Raw genomic sequence first — 24,817 nt, forward strand, 5'->3', positions numbered from 1 at the left:
CACACCAGCCCAGCGAGAACTGTCCTGGGAGGGACAGGACCTCAGGTTGGCCTTGAAGGAAGACTCGCTCACGGGGTCCTAGTGCAGCTGGATTACATTGCACTATTAGAGGTTAGGAGTAGGGAATGGGAACACCCACAGAGCTTTGGGGTCGGGGCTGGAGCGTGTGCCAGGCCTCACTTAGTTCTCAGTCACTACGCCTGTGACTTGAACTCTGCCATGACTTGGCTGGCATGCCTTAACCCTTGGCTGCCAGGGCCAGAACCCCACTCTGAAGCCTCTTTGCCTAGATGCCACCCTACTCTGGCTAGAAGAAGGATTTTAACTTCATTTTGTCTATTTCTTCACTCCTCATAGAAGGCAGGTGGCCGTATGGCTGCCTGACTAGGCCATCAAGACAGGTGACACTCTGTTAGCTAGCCTCTACCTTCTGCCATTTGTCTTTCCACCAGTCTATCATACATGTGACAGGGGTGACCGCGGTGGGGACTTTAGGCCGGTTACAACACTGTCTTTATTTACCTCAGCTTTGTCCCTGACTCTGTTCATCTGGCCGGGGCAGCAGATGCGAAGGGGTTTACTTGGTCCCATCTCCATGGTGTGGGACCCAGGCCATGCAGCCTGAGCTCTCTGGATGACCAGGCTGGCCAGTGGGAGGCACTTGGGCAGGCTGTTTTGTCTTTCAGGGCCTTGGTGTTCCTGTCTTCCCAGTGGCCTAACACCTTCTGCCTGTCCTGCACTGTAGGAGTGCTAAGCATTCAAAAACAAGGTGTGGAGGCAATACAAAAGTTCTGTGGAAATCCGGTGCTCAGTGGAACAGAGAGGGGACAGTCCTTGGGGAAGTGCTGTCTAGGCACAGACCTGAGCCTCTCCCAGGAAGGTGGACGTGTGCTGTGAAGGTTCCAGACACTAAATGCAGGGAGGAGAGTAAGTTCCAAGGAAACAAAGTACAGCAAGGTCAGAATGTGGACCCGGATAACAAGGGAGGGCTTCCCGGAAGAGGCGGCTTAGATTTAGGGTGGCAGAATATGCATCCTTCAGGCATATGCAAAACCCTAAGAGTGGAGGATTGTTTCCGTGCATTGGGGCAGGAGCGGCCGGCTGAAAGAAAGGAACAAACGTGTGAAGACAAGTATTATGTGGGCACTGTGCAGGGACGGAGGCTGGGGCAGGCAGCAGTCGCTGTGTCAACCCACTGGGCTCCTGAAGTAGGGTGGAAACTGGCCTGGCATTGGACAGGAAGGAGGAGAGAATTCCTAGGATGACACATGGCCTTAGAGCTTGAGGCTGATAGATCAGGAAGCCTGGGCACACGCAGACACTTGCCGTTAAATTACGCATCACAAGGCTCAGGGTAGCTGAGGACCAGACAAGCCTGAGGTGTCCTGTGTGAGTTCTGCTGCCTGCTCTGTGACTTTGAGCACCTTTCCTAACCTCTCTGGCATTACCTGCCTTAACCTATAAAGTCAAAGTAACATAAGATTTTACCAGAGATCTGAGTAACGAGAACAATGCCCACATACACGTGGGAAGGAGCCGGAGCCGGAGCCGGAGCCAGGGTGATTGTGTTTTCAGTTTATTCTCAATTTTCAGCCTCCTGCTAAAGAGGAGGGGCCTACTGGCCCCTCCAAACCTCAGGGCAACTCCAGCCTTCTGACTGACGGGTGGGGCTGCCATGTCCACACTGTCCCTGGCACAAACCTCCCTTATTCTCCTTGTGTTGTGACAGGCACAAAGTGGATGCCTTTTAGACTTGACAAGTGAAAGATGCAGCCAAGGTCCTTGTCTCCCGATGTTTTCAGCCTGGCAGAGGATTAGGGAGGCAGGCGGGATACAAGGAGCCCTCTGCAGAGGAAGGGAAGACCTCACCTTCCACCCACCCCTTCTCCCGGTGGACGGGGTGCAGGGGTGTGACAGGGTTCGGGGTGGGTCTGAGGGAAGCTGTACAGTTCAGGTGGGAACAGTAGCAGGCACTATGGACAAGAGGTGCGAGGCAGTCTGGGAACCTTGGACCCGCAGGGGCCGTGTTTGGAGACGGGATGATGACAGCCGGTGAGAGCCTTGGATGCCCACCCAGGGAACTGGACTTCATCCTTCAAAGATTGATCAGCAGGCAGGAGGCACAGTCAGCGTGCTCCCTGTCCTCTCCAGCTCGGTCCTGTGGTGGCCGTGTGCAGCCAGCTGAAGATCAGAGTGGCTTTGTAGCCTGCCCGAGCGTGCACAGCATTTGCTGTGGGGTCAGAATGGGACCTTTGGCATCTGCTCAGCAGCTCAGCAGCGCTTCATGTCGAGACCTGTCCTGTCCGCATCACTCATTTGACTCCTCCTGCTGTCCTTGCGGGCAGCTGTGACCTCGGGCTAGCCCCATCCTGCCCCGTGGCTATCAAGAACAGCTTTGTTCATTTTTAAGGGCCGGGAATGGTGGAGTCTGGCTCTCCTTCCCCAAATACCCCCACCCCTCCCATTCTCCGGCACAGAAGGAGTCACAGGATCCCCTGGAATAGGTTCCATCTTCTTTCCAGGTGCCTGATGGCCTCTCCTCACCAAGCCCTCTCCATGGTCTGAAATACTCGCTTCTGAGCAGAGATGGTCTCAGATCCCAAGACACAAGGAATCTGTGTTTAAGAATCTTTTGAGTGTTTTAGAATGAATACTTGAAAACTCTTACTATATTTGGCAGTTTTCACTTACACCTTCAGGAAATCTTACTGCTTAGTTCCTGAACTAGAAGCAACTTGGAGAAGCAAACACGCTTTTGGCCATGCTCACCAGTAATGGCTACGTTGCAACCCAAAGCTCTGAGCCTGCTGTCCTGTACCTCACACCTGGGACAGGCAAGCTGTCTTGTGACTCTGGGTCACTCAAACTCTCCTGCTCCGTAAGAATTCTCTTCTTCCAGCACGCAGACTCCAGGCATCGAACTCAGGTCACTGAGCTTTGGGAGTGACTTTTCCCACTGAGCCATCTCACAGGCCCCTTCTAAGTGGGTCTTTGCCCTGTGTCCCTGTCTCCAGGAGGATGGGAGATGGAGACCAAGTGACTTTGCATCCTACTAGGTGCAGGTGTAGGAGCCCAGAGGGAAGTCGAGGAGTTGCAAGGGAATTTCATTCCTTAAGATGCTTCAGGTCCCTCCCCGCAATCTCAGACAGCAGAGGCTGGCTTCAAACCACTACATAGCGGCGATGACCTCATTTCTGATCCACTTGCTACGGTGTGCTGGACTTACCAGTGTGTGCTATCACACCCAGTGCATGTGGTACCTAGGACGGTCTCTCCTTGCCAGCGATGTTCACACGGGAGAAAAGCTTGCTGACGGAAGCTGCTTGCGGTCATATATACATGTATTCCCAGCTATGGGAGGTACAGATAGGGGATCCCTATGGTTCCCTGGCTGACCAACCAGCCTTGTTTAATAGGCAGCTCTAAGCCAATGAATGAGAAACCCTGTCTCCAAAAAAAAAAAAAAAAAAAAAAAAAAAGTCCACGCAGGCAGTATGCGAGAACAGCTGAATGAGCGTGGATGGAATAAGCTACACTGAGATTATAGGGCCAGGGAGTCGGGGCTGATGGGTCTTGCTCTGGTTACAGTTGTGGCTAGAGGCTGGAAAGGGAGTAAGTCACAGTTGAGCTGTCAGTTGTGAGTACATTTGGCTACCAAGACATTGTCACAGGGGGATGGGAGAAAACAGATAGGGAATCCTCCGAAGATTGCTTCTGCCATGTTGGTTACGGTGCTCAGATGGCTTAGCAAAGTATTTCATGGCATGCATCTTTAATCCTAGCACTTGGGAGGCAGAGGCAGGTGGATCTCTTTGAGTCTGAGATGAGCTTGGTTTACATTTCAAGTTCCAGGCCACCCAATACTACACAGACTTTATCTCAAGAACAACAACAACAAAAGGAAGATTAGCCCATTCAAACTTCCCTCCTGCCTGTCTCAGATCTGGCCCAGCCTCCTCCTCAGAGATGTCTGCCATCCGCTGTGCCTACTGCCTAAGATGCACTAAATTGGGGAGCAGGTCAGCCGAGTATGATTGTGGGACAAATGCAGCCTACTACCTAATCTTATGTCATCAGCAAGCTAAGAACGGTGTTCATATTTCAAATACCTGGAAATAAGAATATTGTTTTGTCAGCAGCTCTGCAGGTGCTGGGACCGAACCCGAGTCCTCTACAAGGGCAGCTAGCGCTCTTAACTGCTGAGTCATCTCTCCAGCCCTTGAACATCGTTTCATATACATAAAAGCTATATGAAATTGAAGCCTTAGTGAGCACCGGGAGAGTTTGGCTGACACATCCACACTGGCCTGTTTCTGTCTCTCTGGCTGCTGTTGCACACTGGGAGAGCTGATTGGGTGTAACGGAGACCCTAAGCCCCAGAGTGAGATATCTGTACTCTAACCCTTTACCTGACACAGCTGTTGGCTTCTGCTCTAGGCAAGTGCAATCATATTGGTATTCACAAACCATTTTTAACCCAATGCGGATGATGAAGCTCATTGGCAGGGTATTCATTTAGTATGCACAGGTCCCTGGAATCTCCAGTCACAAACTCCCTGTTGTTTTATTTCAAAGAGTAAAATATTCAATGCCTCCCACCTTCTCTCGCTGTTTCTTGGAGACCACGTCATATCAACCCTATAATGTTGTCAGAGAGTAGTCCAGCTACATTTGACTTTCAAATCGCTAAATTGAAGACAAAGCCTGGCTGCCCCTCCTGGAAATGCTCAGTGGGAAGTTGAGCTCATGGAGAGCAAGCCTGGAACCTGAGGATGGAGATATGAAAGACAGCTGCAGGGAGGTCCAAGAGAGTCTGTGACCTTGGCCTGCAGATCAGAGATGTCCCCCAGCAGAAATGAAGCGTTGCATTGTGACTGCTCTGCCAGGGAAACTCTGGAGGTCACCAGGCCGACTGTCAGAAAGCTGGTGGAGAAACACGACACCAACTCTTGAAGGAGCAGTAAATAGTAAGCCAAGTGTTGCAATGGGGAGGGACCTCGGCCATCTACTGGGTGTCTAATGCACGCCTCCTGCCTGAAACATGCTCCAAATCTGAACTGTTACTCCGAGGTGGCATCATAAACATCATGAAGAGACTCGGACTCAGGGAAGCCAAGGACCGTTCCCCCAAATGAGCGAGTAGAGTATCTGACCTCAAAGGCTTCTCTTTCCATTCAGCCAAGATGGGTTGGTTGGCCCTCCCCAGCTTTGCCAGGCCATTTTGTTTCTGGGTTCCACACCGTGACTGCTGCGGTCTTTTGCTGTCCTCCCGTGGCCTGGCTGTGTTCTGTGTGCAAACGTAAGGAAAGGAGGTAGACCCAGGGAGGGTGCTGGGCAGAACACTGGAAAAGGAAAGAGGTATGCTTAGAAATCTCTGTATGCCAGACCCACATCTAGAACCAGACCCGTAAAAGAACATTCTTCCTTGATGCAAAATAAAGTCTCCAAGACTCTGCTCCTAAGCTGCGAGTTTGGCCAGTGCTTTTATGGCTATGAACACTTTGGTACCTACCCGGACCTGAGCTTCTGGAGGGCACTGGGGCTGGGAGGCTGGCAGACAGCATCTGAGAGGGCTCTCTCCCTGTGCTTGCTCAGCTTGCTGTGCCTAGGGGATGTCTGGTACCCAGGAGCTATCCAGAAGCACCGGAAGCTGGCAGCAGCCTGAGGAGCAGGGTGTGCTCGTTTATGTAGGGCCAGGCCAACCTGCCGCTTCAGATTCCATACACGGCTTTTTCAAAAGACTTTCTCCCGGGTTTTCAGCCAGGGTTTCCTCAGTTAGCACTGGGGCAGAGGGAGAGAGCTGATGTGAGAAGAGAGTCTGGCATGGAGGCTGGGGAAATTCTTCATTCCAGGGCTGAAGCCAAGGCAGCGGTCACAGCTGCCGTCACAGGCATGTGCCTCTTTCTCGGTCAGTGCTCTGCATCTCAGCTGGGTTCTGAGTGTCAGCATGGAAGAGGTAAAAATAGGGATCTTTATGGTCTTAGGTAGGAGGGGCTGGGGCTACCCAAACATTTCAGGGGACACCAGAGAGAGGACTGTGTCACAGTGAGGGGGTACCCATTCATAGGAAGGACGCAAGTCTCCTTTCATCCCCGTTCCCTTCAGGTGTCCCCTTTCCCTCCCAACAAATACAATCCTAGATCCCTCACCTTTGGGGTCTTCCATGGAGCTGTCAAATTTCTGGAAGGGCATATGCATATTTCTGTACTCGGGGTAGCAATCACAGAGGGAATTTACAGGGGCAGGTCTGTACTGGAGTGTCTAGCAAACTCATGTCCCTGGGTGAGCTTTGGTGTGGCAGGCACTTGGTTCCCCTCTAGTGTAGCTAACTGAGTAACAAGTCTGGCTTCCGGCATGATCTCCATGTACAGTTGCTTTGAACCCCACTGGAGGAGTCAGACAAATGCCAGGAGCACTTTCTTCTCAGTGCAGGGCAGGAGGGAGGCCAATGCCTTAGGTGGGTGGGGCTGGCATTATGCCTGGACACAGATATTTGGATGGGTGGTTAGCGGCAGAGGGTGAGGCTGGCTGAATGCTGCTATGGGTTTGTGTGTTATCAGCTGCAAAGGGGCAGAGCTCGGCAAACCACCTACTATAGCCGGGGATGGGCAGACAGCTTTGATTAGCGGCCAAGCCCATTTGAGCAGCAACTGACCTTGTGGGCTGTGAGGAAGGATTTAGCAAGGATCCGGCTAGGATGGTGGGTGGGCCAGAATACTCAGCAAGAGCATGGGGGTGAGTTTTGAAAGGCAGATTTGGGAGTGTTGAGATATGCATTGTAGGAGTAAGAGACGGACGGACCTGGAAAAGGAGAGGGTGTGGAGGAACCCAAACACTGATGTTCAGCTACCCAGGAGATCTCTCCAGATGTAATCTGGGACTGAAAACCAGGGCTGCCTGCTGCCTTTGAGGAAAGAGATAGGCAGTGTGGGTCCGGCAAAAGCATTTGAACACAACATTGTCATTGAACTGGTGGGACAGGGAGAGGCTGAAGCAAACTTGCTTCATTAACAGTGTAATTAGCAGTGTGTATGCTGAAGTTATTTTCGAAGTTACGGGAATTTAAAGACAATGTTTCTCATTTGTGTCACCAGCTTCTTCAGGATAGAATTTCCAGTGTTGACTGCTATGAAGAAGCTACTGTGTGGGGTTGGAGAGATGGCTCAGAGGTTAAGAGTGCTGACTGCTCTTGCAGAGGTCCTGAGTTCAATTCCCAGCAACCATATGGTGGCTCACAGCCATCTGTAATAAGATCTGGTGCCCTCTTCTGGTGTGCAGGCAAACATGCAGATAGAACACTGTATACATAATAAATAAATCTTAAAAAAAAAAAAAAAAAAAGAAGAAGAAGCTACTGTGTGTGGTCTTGACCCACAGGTAGCAGTAACAAGTGTTGGTTCTATCAGTCTTCCAGCCTAGACCCACAGCGCTGTCCCAGCCAGCGAGGGGCATCAGCACTGTGTGTCCACATGACTGTCATGAGTGCCGTGGGTCCACTCTGCTGTCCCAGCCAGCGAGGGGCATGTATTCAGGGCATGTATTCAGGGCATGTATTCCCTCTGCTGGCACTGCATCGGGTAGAGATGGAGAGATGGAAAGGAGACGACTCTGAGCTTGCATGGGTTCCCTGTAATAAGGCAGGGAGCTCCTGTTTCCCTAGTGCAGATGAGGAAGAAACTGGAAGACACTTGCCGCCCGGCAAGAAGGGGTAGACTCAAGACCTGGTTCCCAGCTGTTGCTGCAGAGCTGGTGCACACCACTCTGGTCACTCACTCTCAGTGGCTGCGCCTTAATCCACCACGCTGCTTCAGCCAGCAATTGCAACCCCGCAGTTACCAGCTCCGGCAGTGGCCCAGCCACTCAGGCGGCTACAGCCTGGCAAGAATTCGGTTCCCAAAGACACCGACTCTGCAGCTGCTGCTAAAGGTAGCTTTCACTAAATCTCTATTGTTCTATTTATAAGTAAGACTTGAGATTCAAAGGTCGGGGTGAAAACCTGTTAGCTCTTTGCATCCCTTCTCTGCCAAACAAACAAACAAACAAACAAAGCTTCGCCAGTCCAAATCCCTCTCTACTCCTTCTGGTGAGTCCATCTCTCCCAGATGCCCTCTGATGCTCTATGATTCTTTCTGTTAACTAGTTGCTAACTCAGCCTCTTGATCCAAGGTTAATTTTATTTAATTAATGCAAATGGAAACTCAGGTTTCCCCCATTACAGCTTGATGCTGAATGAGCCCTCCTCTGTTTGCTCCCCCCCCCCAACTCATTCCCAGTCATGTGGAGAAGCTGCTTAGCAGGGTGGGGAAGCCCATCCCTTGAGGCCTCTACCTGTGTCTTCTTGACTTGACACTGGCTGCCACACTCACAGTCCAACGTATACCTCAGGCATTTAATTCTCCACCTGGGCCAAGCTGTCTTTCTGTCTTCAACTTAGTAGACAATCAAGAGGACCATAAAACTCAGGGGTTCACAGAAACATGGGGGTCCAGGATGGAGACAGAGACTCAGTGAACATTAAGTCATGAAATAATCAAACCCTTTCTGGTGTTCTCTAGCTGGCATGGCATCTCCCCAGAGGCCAAGCTAACCAACCAGCTGGTGGTCCCCCCACCCCACCTGTACCCAGAACAGAGAGAGGTCTAAATCTCCCAAGTTTACTGTCTTTTTTCATAACTTTTAGGCTCAAGCTACAAACAGACGTGGAGGGGTAGTCCCAGGTTTTCAAGTTTTGGTCTGTGGCAGTTAAAATAAGGAAAAGCGAGGAGAATGTACCTTTTTTCTTCTTCTTTTTAAGAAAGCAAAATGTGTTCCATGTGAAGGACTTCTCTTAGTAATGGGAGATGTGTTAAAATATTCTGGGGTCACAGCTTTCTGTCGTTTGATGGGTGGATGATGGGAAAAGATGGTAGTTGGGCTTTACAATTTCCTTATTTGGCAAAAAAACAGAAAGTTGGCAACCTTGTGTTGGTTCCTCAAATTTCAGTTTTTAAAGTTTTACTGGCCCATGAAACCCAAAAATTTTGCCTCCAGGATTTTCTCTAAGCAGACCCTCTGATAAGGCCCTTTCAGGCAGCCTCCTGCAGGCTCAGCCTCTGACCCTAGGCCAGTCCCCTTGCCCCGTGGCCCTCATGCTTGATGAGCTCAAACTGAGTTTTGGCTTCCGCATTCCCAAGCTGAAGGAGGTCTCAACCTCCAGGACAAGGCCACTGGCCAAGGGTCAGGTCTCACTTCCTCTTCTTGTCCTGAATGACACATGTGGAGGAGACTTGCCTTTCCAAGCTATGGGCTGGGTCTTCCAGCTCTGACTCACACAGTCAGCTTTTGGAAATGATATCATCTACCCTTGGGAACCACAGAGGGGATCTGTGGATCGTATTTTGAGAGCAGCATAATGTCCGTTTTGCACCTGGGGTCTTGGTGCCCCATGTCAATCATTTAGAAGCATCTCCAGATGGTTAGGGACAAGGACATTTACAGCTCGATTGCTAGTGCTGACGTCTCAGCTTTTCTTACTCTTGACTATAGACTGAAATGCTTCCAAACTGGAGGTTTCCAGAGGCATCACAGTGTCTGAACTGTGCGCCTTCTAAGGACTTAGGCCTGGGATTCTAACAAATACGTGGGATTCCCCGGCAGAGCCCCAGCTACCAGAACCTCAGGCTTGTGGTTGCTCCGAACATGTGTGCGGACTTGTAGGAACAGAGATGCTGGGGGAGATTAAGTTGGAACCACCCTGGAAATTAAAGTCAAATCAGGTGCTTTTTTTTTTTTTTTTTTTTTGAGGTGCATCCTTCAGAAGCCCAAGGCCTGGCTCTTCTAGTCCAAGAAAGCAGTTGATGTTCCTAAATTAGGCAGGTTGTTAAGTTGGATGAGTATGTGGTAGACAACAAGTTCCTCTAGGGCACAGAGAAGTATGTATGGCAAGCTTGTCTGAGGTACACAGGGCTCCGATCCCAGGTGCCGGAGAGTCTGTGCTCCACAAGGTCCCTGGAATGGTGATATGGCAAAGCCTAAACCTGGAGCTTCTGGAAGATACTATGGGCCACACTTCAGGGGCACAAAATGGGAAGGGATCCAAGGACTGCACATTAAAGACCTCAGCCATGTTAGATAGAGCCCGCCAGGCCCATCTCAAGGTTTACTGGAGTTTGGGGAAGGCCAGTGATGGCAACAGGTACTTCTAACTCTGTCTCTGGTCATTTTTATTGGTGGCTTTCTTTAAAAAGTTTTTGATATTGAGCAGGCTGTGGTGGCGCAAGCCTTTAATCTCTGCACTAGGAAGACAAACAAATGGTCCTCTGTGAGCCTAGCCTGGTCTACGCAGTGAGTTCAAGCCAGGTAGAGAGGCATAGCGAGACCCTGACTCAAAATAACAAAACAAATTAAAACTTGCTTTTTGTTAAGGGTTCCCAGCCCCTTGCTAGGGTTCAGCGCAGGGCCTTGTTCTGGCTAGGAAAGTGTTCCACCATGGTGATCCATCCCCAGATATTGCTTTAAATTTTTTTTTTAAAGACTGTGTATGGGAGTGTTTCTATGTATGTTTGTGTGGACATGAGTGCAGGGGCTTACAGAGTCCAGAAGAGGGTGTTACAAATAGTTCTGAGCCTCATGACATGGGCTGAACTCAGGTTTCCTACAAGAGCAGTATGTGCTCTTACCCATCTCTCCAGCCCCCCACCCCCCAATTAGTTGTTATTTTGAGATAGGCTCTTACATTACTACTCAGACTGACGTTGAACATGGTATGTAGCTCAGGGAGGCCTTGAACTTGTAATCCTCTTACTTCCTCCATAATGGCTAGGGTAACAGACATAAAGCACCAAGCTTGACTGATAAAGATTTCCCCCTGACTTTGAACAGGTCTAGGTTGCAGAGTCAGAGAGTCCATCCAAATTCTTGGAGATAAGAGTTTCTTCAAAGATACTCAAGCTAGGAGGGCAGACGTGAGCCATTCAGCATGGCTTCTTGTGAAATCAAAGGTCTACAAGGGCTTGCTTTAGCTTTGTAAGCTTTGCTATGGTATCTGAGGCTCTGGAGCTAGCATAGTCTCTATCTCATACATGGTATCAAGTAGCTCATCTTCTCTCTCCTGGCTTTGGATGCTTCCTCTGTACAGAAAGGGAACTGAATTTGATCACTGTCGTCCCATTGATAACCATACAGGGTGTAGTTTTCCATGTAATAGACAGGAGCTCTCCAGGAGCTTCAGGAAGACCTTAATGTTCTTCAAGAAGGAGTGTATGCTACCAGAGTTAGAGTTCAGGTCATCTATCTGTCCAATGATGATGTCTCTCGGGAGGGTGGCTTGGGGTAGCAGGACGGAGCTAGGCTCAGATTTGGGAAGCCCATTGAGATGACTGGGTCTTTAAGAAAGTTGATCACATACTAGTCATCAGTAAGTCCCTAAAACGTATGACTAGAACCAAGAGACTTGAGTAGAGGAATTGCTCAACACTACTTGCTGTTATTGACTAGGGCTGGCTTCCCATATAAAAATCCCCTGGGGCCATGAGATGGCATCAGGAGAAACGTGCCAAACCTGTTCCACTGGATGTTGGTGTGTTTGCTCCCTACTCACTCAGGGAACACCCCATCTTCAGCACCTCCTAATGCTCAGAATCCTTTCCTCCTATTGGCCCAAGTTCCCACAAACTCAGGTCCCCCTCTCTCTCCAAGTTTGCCATATTTGGGCCATTTATCGCCCTGGGGATACCCATAGGGTACAAACGGTGCCGATGAGGCCGTGGGAAGGTGGAGAGAGCATTGGATGCCCAATGAGGTGGGGAGCTGGGAGGCATGTCTGGAATCTTCAGGCATGTCTATACCTGAGGTTCAACCAAATAATAGCATCGCATTGCCTCTGCCAGCTCTGCTCAGGGTAGACGAGCAGCAGGCTTCTTATAAAGGGCTGGACTTTGCGTCTTCTCCCCAACCCCATGCCAACTTGAATTCCAGAGAGCCGGCCCCCGGTCCCAGGAACCCAGAGGCCCTCTCCAGGTTGGTGATAAGGCAGATGGCTGTCAGCATCTTCAACTTAAATAACTCTGGTGATTGCTCTGAAATCTCTGTCTGGGGGGAAGGGGTTAGAGAAGGGGTTTGCATAGCTCCCCACTTCATCATTCCATCTCTGCAGGTTCTGTGGGTTTTTAGGGTGATAGGCACAGTACTTACTCTATACTACATAAAACCTCCAGCAATCTGGATTAGCTTCCCAGTTGTTTTGTTTGCTGTTTGTTTTTTTGAGACAGGGTTTTTCTGTGTAGTCCTGGTTATGCTGTAGACCAGGTTAGTCTTGAACTCAAAGATCTGCCTGCCTCTGCCTCCCAAGTGCCGGGACTAAATGCGTGTGACGCCATGCCTGTCCTCCGCAGTCATTTCAACATATCTGTGGCAATACTGATCTCAAGAGTCACAGAAGTTGATAGAGGCTGTAAGGAGACTCTGGCCAGGTCAGGTCATGTTTTGTTGCCAAATAGGCTCAAGTCTGCATGGCATTTATGCTAGCCGTATTAGGAAAAAGCCTGGTCTAGGTGTTCATGGATTTTGGAATCCACAATGCTGAGAAGGCATTGTGACTGTATACTGCCTTGTTGTAATGTAGGTCAGAACTAATTTCCCCATTTCACAGATGGGGAAGCAAGGCCTCAGAGGGGATTAGGACTCTTCATAATGCCATTTGGTTGGCAGGAATCTGAGCTGTAGCCGGGCAGTTGTGGTGCACGCCTTTAATTCTAGCACTTGGGAGGCAGAGGCAGGCAAATCTCTATGAGTTTGAGACCAGCCTGGTCTACAAGAGCTAGTTCTAGGACAGGCTCCAAAGTTACACAGAGAAACCCTGTCTGAGTTGTGAGTCCAAGCCAAGTGTATCTGTCAGGCATTTTCCTCTGTGGCATGAATCTTCCCTCTCTGGGTATGAGTGGAAGATTGTTGAGGGCGGGATGGGCATCTCTGGCTTGGTAGCAGTTTCTGATAGGCATCATTTGTCGGTTTGTACATTGACTTCTGGGACCCCAGTAGCTGAAAATCTCAGAAGAGAAGCTAAAGCTGAGCTCAGTTTGTGGCTTACAAGAAGAAACCAGTGGGAGCCAGGAATAAGCGTGATCACAGGTAATGAGAAAAGAGCCATCGGCAGTGGAAATAGCTCTGTGCCCTGTCTGGAGAAATCTTGCATGGAGTAGGGCCATCTGTAAAGGAGTTTTCAAGCTTCATGGGAGGGATGTGCATCTTGCAGTGGAGGAAATTTAATTAGAGGGTCTCAGTGGTCTTCATTAGTGATGTGGGGAAAAAAAAAACAGTCAAAGGATGTGCTAATTCAATCTGGTGACAACACAGCAAGCTTTTAACACTTCATTGGAAAGACGGACACGGCTCTGTTGTTTGGGCAATAGTACAGGGGGCAATGGTACCCTTCCTTACCTCACTTCCTCTCCAGCGGGCAGCACAGCGCCGGCATCAGAACTTGCAGGGTCCCTCCCCACAAGGGAAGCAGGTTTTTCTCTTTCTGCTGGGGAGGAAAAGCTTTGCCTTCATGAACCCTTCCAGGGCTGACCTGAGCTTAGCCAGAGTGGAAGTTCAGGGTGGATAGAAGGAAACTGCAGGGGCTCAGTCTTCATTCTGAGAATTTCCTGTGCGGGAAGACCAATTCATATTTCGACAAGTCATGCTTTTCCAGAAGGGTGTGCTTACAAGTCCCGTGGTGCAGCCGGTGGTGGCGGCACACATTTGATCCCAGCTCTTGGGAGGCAGAGGCAGGTAGATCTCTGTGAGTTCAAGACCAGTCTGGTCTACAAGAGTGAGTTCCAGGACAGGCTCCAAAGCCACAGAGAAACCAACTAAACAAAACAAACAAGTCCCTTGGTTCGTCCCAGACAAGTCCAATTGCAGCAGGAGGCTTAGGACGGGTATGCTAATGAGGCAGCCCGTGACGCTGTCCATGTGCATTTTCTCCATCTCTACCCTGTCTCTGAATTCTTTTACTTTCTCCTTTGCCTGGGAGGGAGGAATCTGGAGACTTCTCTGTGGGTGGTAATAGCTTTATGCTTACTGATCCCACTCTCCTGGGATGAGCCTGGAGAAGCTTCCAGGGTGTGGTGTGGGGCTTCCTTCCTTTGCCCAGTGCTCCGCCTCCAGACCCGGAGCCCCTTGTCCACCATGGGTGCAGACAGAGCAAGCAGGAGGAGGCAGGCACACTAGGATCTGTCTCTTAAGGGCTGTATAGGAGGGTGCTGCAGAAGGCAACTCTCCCCTCCCATCCTGCCTGACTCTGTGTGTGTGTGTGTGTGTGTGTGTGTGTGTGTGTGTGTGTGTGTGTGTGTGTGTGTGTGTGTGTGTGTGTGAGAGAGAGAGAGAGAGAGAGAGGAGAGGAGCAAACTAGAAGGTGGTCTGGAGGGGTCTGTGAGAGTAAGCTGCACTATTTCTCAAAAACAGAATATATCTGCAGCCAGCCACAGAGCAGGTCAAACTCTGGGCGCAGGGCTGGAATGCAAGGGGCCAGGCAGTGGGTGGAGCTGTGGTTTCACCCTTCCGGGCAGCTTGGGAGGCTTTGCAGTGCCCTTTGGGGAAGGTGGGGCTGTCAAAGCCTAGTATTTCTATCTAGTGGGGAGGGACTCGACCCTGCAAGTTGTAATGCCCTGCCCTGTGCTGCCCGCTGGAGAGGGAAGGGAGCGTGCAAAGCCCGGACCTTCGGCTGAGCGGAAGTGGAGAATTTAACCTCAGGTGTGGGGATTCTCCGCGCTCTTTGCCATAAGAAATCAGGTTAAGCCAAGCTTGATGTGAGAGGAAAGGGGAATATTGGTGATGGGGGGGGGCAAGGGAGTGCAGAGAGGCACAAGCCAGTGGTCAGGACAAGCAGGGGAGAGAGGCTGCAGCTGTACATGGAGCCCTCACCCCCAAAGACTCATCGAACATACAAATCTGTATGTGTAGTCTACCAATTTGTGTGAGCTTGGGGGTCTCAGGAAACCCAATCTGTTCCTGCAGCCAGTGTGTCTGGAAACACACAACAGGGGTGTCCACCGCCTCCCCTCCGTGCATTCCCACACCGGTCAGCTCACCCAGGAGCAGCTGCATTTCATCTTTATTCTCTCTTGTGCGTGTGGGTGGTTTGCGGATTGTTGAGTGGCTGTTTATGGCTAGAAAATTGCCTGTTCTGGCTTTGTCACCGAAGGACCATCTGAGCTAAATCGACTGCTTCCTGACCTTTGTCCACCCTGCCCTTGACCTGCCCTTTTCAGCCCTGAAGACACAGGAGAAGTTAGGGTTCCCTGAAGCACTTAAGGGGGGTGGCCTCCTCTGTCCCCTCACCCACTCTAGGGACAATGGGGCAATGGGATTCCTTCTCTCCTGTGCACTGTCCCTGTCACCCCTGGGAACAGTAACTTGCCCATATTGCAGCTGGGCAGTTGCAGCAAAGGCACTGGGGTGGGGTGGGGGGGGGGTGGAACTTGGCAGTTAGCTCTTTCTGCTCATCCTACAGGGATGGTGTAGCTACGGGTGACTTGCTTTTCAACGCCCAAGTAAGATAGGGACACAGGAAATGTCCATCTCCCTGAGATCCTTGCTTACTCTGGCTCCTAGAGACAAGGGAATGTACCACCTTTGGTGAGCCTTTGGTCTGAGGTGGGGGCTAAATCGCAAAAAGGATTTATTTAGTGACTTCTGGGTATTCTTCCTCCTCCCTCCCTTCTTCCCCTCTTTCTTTCTCGGGGCAGGGTCTTACTGTAGCTCCGGTTGGTCTGGAACTTTCTATGTAGTCCAGGCTGGCCTTGAAGACACAGTAATCTTCCTGATTGGTAGGGTTGCAGGCCAGGCATGTATTCTCTCTGGATGGTTCTTTTGGGCCAATTCCCTCCCTTCCTCCCTCCCTCCCCCTCCCTCTCTCATTCCTTCCCTCCCTCCCCCTCCCCCCTCCCTCCTTGGTCTCACTAAGTAGTCTTGGCTAGGTTGCTCTAGGACTTACTGAGATCAGCTTGCCTCTGCCTCTCCAACTGCAGCTATTAAAGGCAGATGCCACCATGCCCAGCTTTGGACTACTCCTTAAACATGCATCTTTCTGTGACAGAGTGCTGAAGGAGATATAGTCCAAGAGCTTTTGTAGTGAGAATGGCCATCTCTGTGGGATCAACAGTTAAGGCAGATGCAGGCGGATGACAACAGTCATTGGGCATCCATTGAAAGTTTATTAATTGTCTTCAGTTCTGTATTGGTGCAATCTCCTTTAATCCTGTGGCAAACCCATCCATCAGTGAAGGTCCTGGCATTATCCCCATTTTACAGCGAGGAAAGGAAATACAGAGAGAAATGGAGTCACGTGCCTGAAGTTCTGTAGGCCATGACTGGAGGAGCTCGGATGGGGACTGTGGCCTGTTCCAAAGTCCTACACCTCAAGACTAACATAAATTCATTGCAGAGCAAATAAAGAGAAGGGTTAGCTTGTAGATGGAGCAGAGGAAGGGAATTTCATGCTGAGTAACTGACACCAGGCTGGAAGGGAGTGGCTTCATCCCAGGCCCTCCTCCAGGTCTCCAGCTTCCTTAGCCGAGTGGAGGCGGGTCACCTGACCAGGCTCCTTGGTGGGGTGCAGAGCCTCAGTGCCTGGGTCTGCCGTGAGGGCAGATGCTGTAGTTCAGGATAGTGTCTTTATTACTTCTGTGCCAACTGTCAGGTTTCCCTGGGAAAAAGGAGGAAGCTTTGGGGGTTCCCGTTAACCCTTGTTTCAGGAAGAAAGCGTCTAGACACAATCTTTTGTCTTGCCTGTCATTGCTGTTTCCTACTGTCGCCTCCTCTTCATGGGAGCTGGGGAGGGAAGAGAGTTTGGCTAATACAGCTGTCAGACAGCTGTGACTCCTTTTTTTTTTCTTTTTTAACTTTTAAAAACAAGGATATTTCTTGCGTAACCATAGACCAATTAGCAAATGCTAGAAACATAACATTGGTACGGTTTTAGTTGATATACAGTCCGTATTTCACTTCTCAATTAACCAAAACACATCATTCAAGACTTCCGGGGCCACCACTCCTCCATCTCTCCTTGCCTGGCCTCAGCTCTTCCCCGTTGTTCATACACTGGCTTTTCTGGTCCTTTCCTCCTCCTGCCCTTTACCTCATCCCTCAGCTGGGTTGCCTAGGAGAATGGTATCAAGGCATGCTTCTTAGGCATAAAATTTAAATGTGGGTGGGGGTGAGGCAGGCCAAAATTTCACCAAGATGAATAATGGTTTGTTTGTTTTTATTAACTTTTAAAAGATTTATTTCTTTTTTCCCTGTGTATGTTTTGCCGGCATGTATGTCTGTGAGCCACGTACATGCCAGGTGCCCATGAAAGTCAGAAGAGAGTGTCAAAGATCCCAAAGGTTGTGAGCCGGGAATGGAACCCAGAAACAAGTGCTCTAATATCCATGCTGTGTCTCCTGTCCCGTAGACAGATGCCATAGCACAACGTTTAAAAAAAACAAACATTTTGTGTAAAACCTTTGCCATTTTGAATCAAGTCAGGATCAACAGCAATGCTACCCCAGGCCACCCTGCAGCCCGAGGGGAAAAATGCACCAAACACATGACTGTCTTGGCGTGACATGTCAGTGTCCCTGGAGCCTTTCTAGTCATTACAGTGGTGGTGGGGTGGCACACTGCTTGACTCCCAGGGTCCTGGGTTTCATCCTCAAACAAGCACTGCAGATTAGTGGTATAGTGGTATAGGTCTTAGTTGCTGGGATTGCGTACCCTTATACATTGTACCCTTGTACCCCGCAGAACTGGTTTCTCCCCCTTCCGGGCATCCTATCCTTAGAACAAGGGAGAGAAAGGTAGGGCTCCCAGCCAGAAGCTGTTTTCTTGCCTGGCCAGAACAGAGGGAGGGTGGGGATGGGGGAGCGGGAAGGAAGGGTACAGAGGCCTTTGGCGTGGAGCCTCTAGCCTAACAGTTTCCAGCTGCTTCCACACCCACCAGACTTCCGGCTAGGGAGTGGTGTTTGGATGGCCTTTTCCCCTCTTCACATCAAATGTGCGATCTAATTAGGACCCTGGATCCCTCAGTCCTCCCTGTCTTGATACCAGAGCTCCTTTCAGATGATCCAGCTCCCACCCAGCTCCAGCTAGGTCTTGTGCCGTTTGTACCAGAGCTCGTGGGGTGTCGTCCCTGTCTGTCCCCGGAACATCCACCCAAGGCCCGAGTGAGCTCAAGATGTTGGTCTGCATTCCCCTGGCCTCTGCGAGCCAAGCTGGGGTAGAGGGACCCAGCCTTGCTGAGGACAGGTCCTGTGGCTAGGAGGAAGGCTGCAATTGGAAAGACACCAAGGTAGGTTGTGTCATCCAAGTCCCTTAAGCTCTCGGAGCGTTGCAGCCACGTTTGTTCATTTGCCCCTTACTATTGTGTGTGTTTGGAGTGGGATTGCAGATGCTTGTGCTCCTTAGGTTGTAGGTGGAGGCCACGGGACATCTTTGTGGAGTTGGCTGTACCCCCCCCCCCATCTTTACTTGGGTTCCAGGGATCAAACTTAGGTTGCCAAGCTTGCACGAGCCAGTGCCTTTACCCACTGGCCCCTGATTTCTGTGTTGATTTAGATTGGAGTTGATAACACTTTCCTGCCAGCCTCACAGATCTTAAAAGGATCAAATGGAATGAAATGGAATGAAAAATGGGGGGGGGGGTGTCTGCGGAATCATAAGGTCGTATTTGACTTTCCTCTCTTGTCATAAACAGTGCTGGTTTTTTGTTTATTTTTGTTTGTTTTTTATGTGTACTGCCTTTGGGCTTGCCTGAATTAATTTCTGCAAAGCCATGAGAAAAACATAGGCTGATAAGGACCCCTGTCCATTCCGGCTGCTCAGAGCCACTTCCAAATGAGGGAAGAGGCCGCTAGGAAAGCAAGGCTGGATCCTGCCTACCTGCTCATCTCTGAGTCCCATCCACACCTAAAGCATGGCATATATAAGAGGAGTTCTGTCTAGAGTCTTCTCAAGTGAAGGCTTTTCTTTTTTATAATTTTACTGAGTTGTAATTGACATAAAATGGCGTAGATTTAGAGGCCAAAGCAGTGGCTTTTGTGAGATTTTCTTTTGGCTTTATTCTATTTTGGGGGTACAGTTTCACTATGTAGCCCAGGCAGGCCCAAATTTGTGATCTTCCTGTCACAATTAAGATCATAAAGGGCTGAGGGTATGACTCAGTGCAGGGCCTTAGGAAGGCTCCGTCTCTGGTTCAGCCATAAGGAAAAAAAGTCCCCATCACTCCCTCAAATTGTTTCCTGCCTCATTCATAATCCTTGCTGTACCCTGTCCTTGGGCCACACTGGGCTACGTTCTGCCACTATAGATTAGGTTGCAATTTTGAAGTTATTTTATTGTAGAACCTTACAGTGTGTACTCTCTTTTGGAAGGTCTGCTGGCTCAATGTAATCACTCAGTGTAATTATTTTGAGCTCCATCTAACTCCTTTCCTTGCCTACATTAGTAATTTATTCTCTTGCTGAATGGCATGCTTTTCCTCATGTGCTCACAGGTTTGTGGGCTTCAGCTTGAAGCGTGCTGTGAGCATCGGCATATATGCCTTTGTGTAGACCCGGGCTGTAATTTCTCCCCATAAATATGTAGGGGTAGGATGGATGGACTCTGTGGTTCCTGCATCTTTAACTTTTCAGGGAGCTCCTGTGAGATGCTCCATTCCTATCCTTATCAGTACCTCTCCATGCTGGACCACACTGGGCGGCCACTGGCCGGGCCTTTCAAATGTAGACATTCTAAAACTACTCCCACACATTGGCATCTCATGGATGTTTTCATCCACACTTCCTGGGGTTTTATTGTCCCCATCTAAGTGTGCACTATTTATGTGTTCTTGTGGAAGTCTCATGTCAGCTCTATGTTTGGGGGACTCTTTACTGGCCTTTTGTTTTTGGAACAATGTCCTTTTAAGAACAATATCTTTTATTTGATGAAGTTCATTTTATTGAGTTTTCTTAGACAACCCTGCAAAATCATTGAGATTTTTTTCTTTCATTTTTTTTTTTTCCCTAGAAATGTACTGTTAGCTCCTGTTCTTAGGCCTATGGTCTATTCTAAGTTGCCTATGGTCTGGTTGAGTAGAGGGTTCTCTCTCTCTCTCTCTCTGTGTGTATGTGTGTGTGTGTGCCTATGTCTAGTACCTTTGGAGGTCAGAAGAGGAGGGCATCAGATCCCAAGGAGCTTGAGTTTCAGGTGGTTAGGAGAAACCACGTGGGTTCTGGGAATCAAACCCTGGTCCTCTGTAAGAGCAGCCAGTGCCCTCAACTACGGAACTAGCTCTCTGGCCCTGTGGGGGTTCTTTTTGTGGTAGTAGTTGTTTGTTTGGAATATGGGACTATGGTTTGTCCAGGACCATGTATTGAAATCATCTCTATATTTTGGTCAAAATCAATTGATCACAAATGGATAGGTTTATTTATAGGGCAGGGGTAGAGGAGGGAGGTGCAAGGAGGATTCTAAGGCTGCCTGTGTGGTGTGGGGGCTCTGTCTGGCTCCCTGCAAGTCTTCCTTTCCCTTGGGACCAAAGGCCTCCAGGAGGCCCCTTCCTGTCTCTTTCCCCATCAACATTAGCTGGAGGTGCTGGCTGATCCCAGCAGGAAAAGGAGGCTGGAGTGAGGACCAGTCAGGCTCCTCTGCCTCCAGATAACTCTGCTGTTTCTTGCTCCATCTTGTGTCTCCCCATCTCCTTCCATTATTAGAATCTTTTCCAAGTATATCGCTCTGGCCCTGTGCCAAAGGGGCTCTTAGTAACAATAATTTCTGTCCCCCCATTTATTTATATATGTAACTTTATAGCAGTACCACCTTTATCCCTAGTCTCAGTACCCCCATTAATAAATAACTGCCTTCTCCTCTTCTTCTGTGGTAGTACTTGAACCCGGGCCTTTCTCCTGGTAGGGCTGGCACTCTACCGTGAAGCTACATCCTCAGCCCTGCCGCCGCCGTCTTCCACCCTTCTCAGGCCTATTATGTAGCCGAAGATGACCTCGAACTTCTCACCGCCTCTCCTGTAGGTATTATAGGCTTGTACCACCCCGTGTTGGGGGATCAAGCCCGGGGTCTCATGTTTGCGAGGCAAGCGTTCTGCCAAATGAGCTGCACTTGACGACGCCTCAGGCTTTGGTTTTCCCAGACAAGGTCTCATTGGGTCCAGGCTGGCCCAAACTTGTGATCTTCCTGACCTTGCCGCCTGAGTGATAGGATCTCGTCTTCTTTACAAAGGTTTTTGGCTAGAACGTTCTAAGTCGTTTTCAATGTGAATTTTAGATCTCATCTTGGTTTTTTTTTAATATAAATATTTATATAAATAATTTGCATAGATTTTGATTGGGATTGTGTTGAATCTATAGGAAAATATGGGAAGAATAGATGTCTTAATATTGTCCACTGACCCAGGAAAGCATTCTCTCATTTATTTATTTATTGGTTGGTTGATTGATTGGTTGGCAGGGTTTCTCTGTGTAATGGTCCTGGCTGTCCTGGAACTCATTCTGTGGACCAGGCTGGCCTCAAACTCACTGTACCTCTTGAGGGCTGGGATTAAAAGAGTTACCACCACTGTCCAGAATCTCTCCTTTAGATCTTATTGAATTCCTCTCAGCACCCTTCAGCACATAGATTGCTGCATCTCTTGTCAAGCTTAGCCTTAAGCATTTAGTATTTTCCCCTCTATTATAAGTGGTGTTTCCATTGTTTCTTGCTAGTGTGTGGAAAATAAAACTAACATATTCATGTCCTCTGCCTACCCCCCAACCCCCTACCTCCCCACCCCCACCCCCCACCCCACTCCCTCCAACCTCAGTTCCACCCCAGGCGCTGGGTGTCAGCCTGAACCATAAGCGTTTAAACGGCCCTTTGAAGCACCTGCACCTTGCTGTGTTTTAAATCTTTTCAGCCATGGAGGTAAAGGTTGAGGAGGAATGGTGTTACAGTAAGTTCTAACCCTCAGATCTCTGGCATGTTCTTGAGAGCGAAGGGAGCATATGTGGATGTAGTATTAGCCCCTTTAAGGAGCCAGGGTGAGCTAGCCTCCTGGGCGACTGGGAAGGCGTTACAGAAGATAAGATAAGGCCCCCTAGCTGTTTTGAATGAGGGTCCTGAGCCAGAGTGGCTGGCCTACTGATAGGCAAACGGGAACCATGATGATAAGAAAGGTGCCAGTTACTAAAGCTGGCTGGCTGAGGTTCCCATCTAGTTATGCATCTCGGGCTGTATGGGAAGTGGGTGCCGCGCGCGCGCGCGCGCGTGTGTGTGTGTGTGTGTGTGTGTGTGTGTGTTCTACTGTCCTGTGGTATTTTATTTATGTTCATGGGAAGAAACCTCCAGTAGGCTTTACACAGAGTCGCTCTCCCCCAGAGGCAGTAAATATTCATTCAGGTAAGGCAATTGCATTTGTTGTCCTAGGGGAAGATGCTCTGACTCCACTCCTGCCTCGGCCTGAAGGCTGAGTTAGAGACCCCCTGATTCCTTCCTTAAACTAGGAAAACCCTGGCAAGGACTCGCCCTGACAAGCTGACAAGCTGCAAGCATGCACGGAGCTGCTCATTTGTGCATATCTGCATAGATTTGCATGTGTCCCACATGGAGATGCGTTTATGCTTTGGAGTTCCTTAAATCAGTTACCTATTTTTAAAGAGAAAAAGCGGGCTTTTTGTCTTCACCCAAACCTGCCCAGCTGTCAACTTGCATGTCCCAAAGATGTACAAAGGCTGCCTGCAACCTTAGGATATAAAGGATATCTGTGCTCACACGGTCCTTTGCCCATTGCTGTCTCACCGTCTTAGTTTATCCCAATTCCCTTCTCCAAACTCCTGAGTAGGGCAGAGAAAGGAGGAGGAGAGGAAGAGGAGGAGGAAGCCTTTAGTTCAGCACAAGTGTTCGGTTGCTTAGTCCCCCAGGGTTCTGTACTTAGAAGAGCTAGAGGTGTCCTGGGGTCTGAGTTGGCCTCTCTGCCTCTGTCCCAGGGCAATGGATGCTATGACTACTCTTGTCTGCACACCCTCCTCCAGGAATAAATAAAAATATCATCCCTCCCCTGGATCCTGGCTTCTCTATTGGCCTGCCTGGCAAATATTTCATAATGTGGGCTCATCCAATTGGGCATCATGCCAGAGTTGAGCGCCTCAGGTTGTAGGCGTGCTCCAATTAGGTGAGGAGGCCTGGGTGGGACTAAAGGCTCGCTCTCCACAGGGAGGTGGCAGGGTTATGAAGGTAGATGGTAGCAAGCAAAGAGTTGCCATTGGCTCGGGGCTAGGCAAAGGGGACGGGGCAGTCCACCGGCTTGATTTTGGCGGCAGCCCAGCACTGAAGGGGTTAAGGTCCATCAGCATGTGTGGCTGTTAATGATTGCTTTCCACAGGGACCTGCTGAGTATTAAAGGGAAACCTTTTCCTACCCCTGAGTGTGAAAGGAAGCAGCAGAGAGACTAGGGGGCCTGCCCAGCTGGTGAGTAAGGGGCTTTGGTGTATTTTGTCTGTGTGGGACTGGATCAGGTGAGAGAGTGCTAGCTGCTTCTCTTCATCAGTCAGAAACAAATATCAGGGCCAGATTGGAGGCTCACCCCCTTGTATGAGAAGGACGTCTCCCCTAAGGGGACAGCCTACAGTGGAGTGCGGCTGGGCCGCCTGTCCTGGGGAGGAAACAATGGCTTCACGTAGCCACCCCTGTGCACAAAGCCTGGGCTCTTCCCTCCATCACTCCTCTCTTGAGCCATTGTCTCCAGAGAGGGGCTAGGAGCTCGGAGCAGAGCAGGCTCACAGGGGCACAGCCATGGCAGATGGGATGAGGCCACTTGTAAAGGCCAGCCAGGAGCAGGTGCCGGGAGCCGGTGGGACAGACCGGAGGCAGAACTGGGGATGAGCTGGTCACTCATTAAAAAGACAAAGTTGTCATTTGGGAGCAAAACTGAAATCTCAGAGAGAGACAGAGAGAGGGAGAGAGAGGCAGAGAGAGGACAGAGAGAACAATCCTTTGCTTTTAGGGTGGGTGTCCTTGGCTTCCTTTTGGAGGGGTGTCCTTTGCAGTCACGTTCTTTGACACCTTCTGGTAATGTGATCAGGAGATGGACAAAAGTTCTTGGCCGTGTGGGAGGTAATGGGTGCACTGCCTGCTCAGCAGATTGTGTGTGTGTGTGTGTGTGTGTTAGTTACACTTATATGGTCATATGACTTCAAAAGGAATTGTTATCAAAGAGGAAATGTTGACCCCCCCCCACACACACACACTTTGCTAGGAGCTCTTTTGTTTCCCTGGTCTCTCTTGGGAGGAAAATGATTAGATGACATAATGGTTATGTGAGCCCCACCTGCACAGGGACCGTCTGGAACAGGGCACTTGCCATGCTGGTCTTGAATGCGGATTTGAGACAGGGTAAACTCAGCCCTTCGTGGCTTTGCTACAATGCTTCCTTCTGGTGGGGTTTCCGGGAGGCAAACAGAAACCAGGACAATAAGAGGGAGGTGCTGGACACTAGACCAGGAGGCTAAGGGCAGAAGGAGCCAAGTTTCTGGGCAGCTGAGGCCAAGAAAGAAGGGTTAGTAGAACCTAGGGGAGGAATGGACAGACAGGTCCTGTGTGCCTGCTGTTCAGATTGTCAGCACTAGTGCAATCAGCCTTTATCTAACACTCTCAGGGGAATTTCAGGGGACCTGCTGTACCCAGTGGGGTGAGCTTGGCACAAATGCTTGCCTTCTGTACTTGAGCTGGGAACCAGAGCCCTGGGTTTATTTTTGTACCGGCCTGATAACAGCGCAGCGCTGCTCCAACAGGTAGGTGTAGGCACTCACCTGTTACTCGGGGGTCACTGACCAGCTCTGAC

General features: G+C 49.9%; 1 protein-coding gene across 12 annotated transcripts in view; it reads left to right on the forward strand.

The window, feature by feature from the left end:
- Positions 1 to 24,817, forward strand: part of Plekha6 (pleckstrin homology domain containing A6) — a 113,445-nt gene that overhangs the window by 41,988 nt on the left and 46,640 nt on the right. For 9 of the 12 annotated variants that reach the window (XR_007835769.1, XM_051204153.1, XM_051204158.1 and 6 more), the window contains exon 1: positions 11,801 to 11,997. The exons of 2 other annotated variants lie outside the window; for them this stretch is intronic. Coding sequence is in view for 8 of the 10 variants with exons in the window: in XM_051204153.1 (XP_051060110.1) it covers positions 11,816 to 11,997 (182 nt within the window). In the remaining 2 variants the exon portion in view is untranslated. Of the gene's footprint in view, positions 1 to 11,800; positions 11,998 to 18,184; positions 18,296 to 24,817 lie in introns of those variants that run through there. One more of the 12 variants, XM_051204165.1, reaches the window with a different exon arrangement.

The sequence above is a fragment of the Phodopus roborovskii genome, unplaced genomic scaffold, assembly GCF_943737965.1.
Source record: "Phodopus roborovskii unplaced genomic scaffold, PHOROB, whole genome shotgun sequence".
In the NCBI taxonomy this organism is placed as follows: Eukaryota; Metazoa; Chordata; class Mammalia; order Rodentia; family Cricetidae; genus Phodopus; species Phodopus roborovskii.